The 2,240-nt window shown below is 41.5% G+C and overlaps 1 protein-coding gene across 1 annotated transcript in view; it reads left to right on the top strand.

Moving 5' to 3' along the window:
* Window positions 1-2,240, top strand: part of SIL1 (SIL1 nucleotide exchange factor) — a 610,112-nt gene that overhangs the window by 436,559 nt on the left and 171,313 nt on the right. The window contains exon 6 of the mRNA XM_006866222.1: window positions 640-739. Within this exon, the coding sequence (XP_006866284.1) occupies window positions 640-739 (100 nt within the window). The remainder of the gene's footprint in view (window positions 1-639; window positions 740-2,240) is intronic.

Genomic DNA, 2,240 nt, shown 5'->3' with positions numbered 1-2,240 from the left:
GGATCAGAGAAAAAGAGGAAGACCCCCAGTGAGATGGATTGGCAAAGTGGCAGCATCAATGGGCTCAAGTGTGGCAACAATTGTGAGGTTGGCCTAGGACTGGACAGTCTTTCTTTCTGTTGTGCATAAGGTCACTATGAGTACTGACTCAATGGCACCTAACAACAACAACAAATTTTGTAAAGACAGCTTGTCTTGTCTAATCAGGCCTGGCACATACAATTAGGGTTCAGGACCCTGTTGTTCTCTTATAAATAGGGTACATGTTGCTTCTTGTTTCTGTGGCCACTATGCTCCAAAAAGTCCTCCCCTGGCATGTGCTGTGGGAGCAGGATCACACAGACATTCCAGGCTTGTTTCTGTCTGATCATCTAGCTGACTGAAGCTCTTTGCAGAGTTCTCTGTGGTAGAGTTCTCTCTGCCTTGCCCCTTTTCTCATGAAGTTACCCATCTTCAGCTGTGTATTTTCCCCCTGAGATTCAACGTAAGGTCACTCTGCTGAACCTCTGGTTGCCACAGGTCACTCAGAATTACTGCTAGCCTAGCCCAATGTGCCTTGGGCTAGTAGTCTACTAGGAGGGTTTTCTTTATTGGGGAAAATTATGCTTTCCTCCTGACTCTAAGCTTTTTTTGGGGCAGGCTGGACATCAGCACCAATGTCTATACATCTCAAGACCTCAAGAGTGCTCTGGCAAAACTCAAGGAAGGGGCAGAGATGGAAAGTTCAAAGGAAGACAAGGTAAGTGATGTCCTTCTCTGGAAGTTAGTGTAAGCCTGCAGGACAGCCTTGGTGTTTTTGCTGATAAGAGAATCATTTTTCCTGAAACTTTTGTAAACATTGTACGCATGGGGTAATAGCAACAATGTAAAATAGTTTAAAGAACAGTTCATGTGAAATAAGTAGCTGTTTTTGGCTTTTTATTTATTTTAATGTTGGGAGCATTTGCATCATAGGTTAGTATCCAACTATCCTTGGTATGTACGGGGAAACTGAGGTTCAGAACAAAAGTAGCCATACTCGCCATTATCTGAAACACAAGGAAGAGAATAGATTTTTTTTGCTTGCTTGATCCAAAAAAACAGAGGAGCTAGATAGAACAAGGAGGAGAACCCTGGTTGCTTATCCTTGTGCTTTGTGCTTTGAGTCTGAATGAAATTCACTCCCTTTACTAAGTTTCAGATTCCTACAATGTAAACCACTGAGCAGGAACAAGAGGCTGGCTGAGATTTCCTCCATTACCAAATTACAAATTCAGGGAATGTGAAGGAAAAAGAAATAGAATTACATCAGCTAGATAATGTATAGCCCCTAGGTTAGATTCCTAATATTGGAAGGTTTGTAGGTACAGACCTATACCAGAAAGAAATATTACTCTAAGATGGATAATGAGTTCAAGTAATAACCAGAGAATGTCACAGATCGTTTCTTTACATTCCAGTTGAGTCCTGTCAATCCTTGAAAAGCCTCCTCCAGTAGCTCTTGGAGGTATCTTTCTAACTCCTCTCTCTTTCTTTTGTTCCTCAAAGTTTTCTTGGCTTTCATCTGCCTCTCTGTCTTCTCCCTTGAATACTGGTAGTATCTTGGAAATGTAGCTTTAGATCCTCCTTAACAACTTACATGCTAATGGAGGAAGTCTTACGTTCATCAAATCCCTGAGAACTAAGTATTTTTGAGACAAATGAACCTTTTTTCCCCTCTTTTATCTTTTGGTTGGTTGGTATTAGGAGGGTTGTGCTTGTTCTAATTAATTTGCATTAATATGCAAACCAAGTCTCCATATAGTTACTCATCTTACCAAAGTCACATTTCCCAGCATGAAAGTGTGTTTGGTGTGGAAAGGCAGAAGCAGGTTGGCAGTAGCAGCAGCAGTGGGTGATTGTACAGATAATTTCATTCTGCTACAGGTATATTATCTGAGGGAAAGCAAATCCTCTATCTGGTATAAATGAGTGTAGGAGAGGAGAGCAGTGAATGTATAAGTGTCTGGGAAAGAGATTGCTGTTCCTTTGGTCAGGGGTTGGCTTCTTCACACCTATCACATCCTCAAGTCCCCATATCATGTGCTCCATGTGGAACTGACAACCACTCATCTGTTAGTTTGTCATATTGTGGTGTCTTGGGTGTTGCTGTGATTCTGGAAGTTATGCCACTGGTATTGTTAATATCAACAGGTCACCCACAGTGAACAAGTTTCAGTTGAACTTACATACGGAAACATATTGTTGTTGTTACGTGCCGT

Source organism: Chrysochloris asiatica, unplaced genomic scaffold (genome assembly GCF_000296735.1).
Source record: "Chrysochloris asiatica unplaced genomic scaffold, ChrAsi1.0 scaffold00087, whole genome shotgun sequence".
Lineage (NCBI taxonomy): Eukaryota > Metazoa > Chordata > Mammalia > Afrosoricida > Chrysochloridae > Chrysochloris > Chrysochloris asiatica.
Note: the sequence above shows the minus strand (reverse complement) of the source record. Positions and strands in the feature narration are given on the sequence as shown.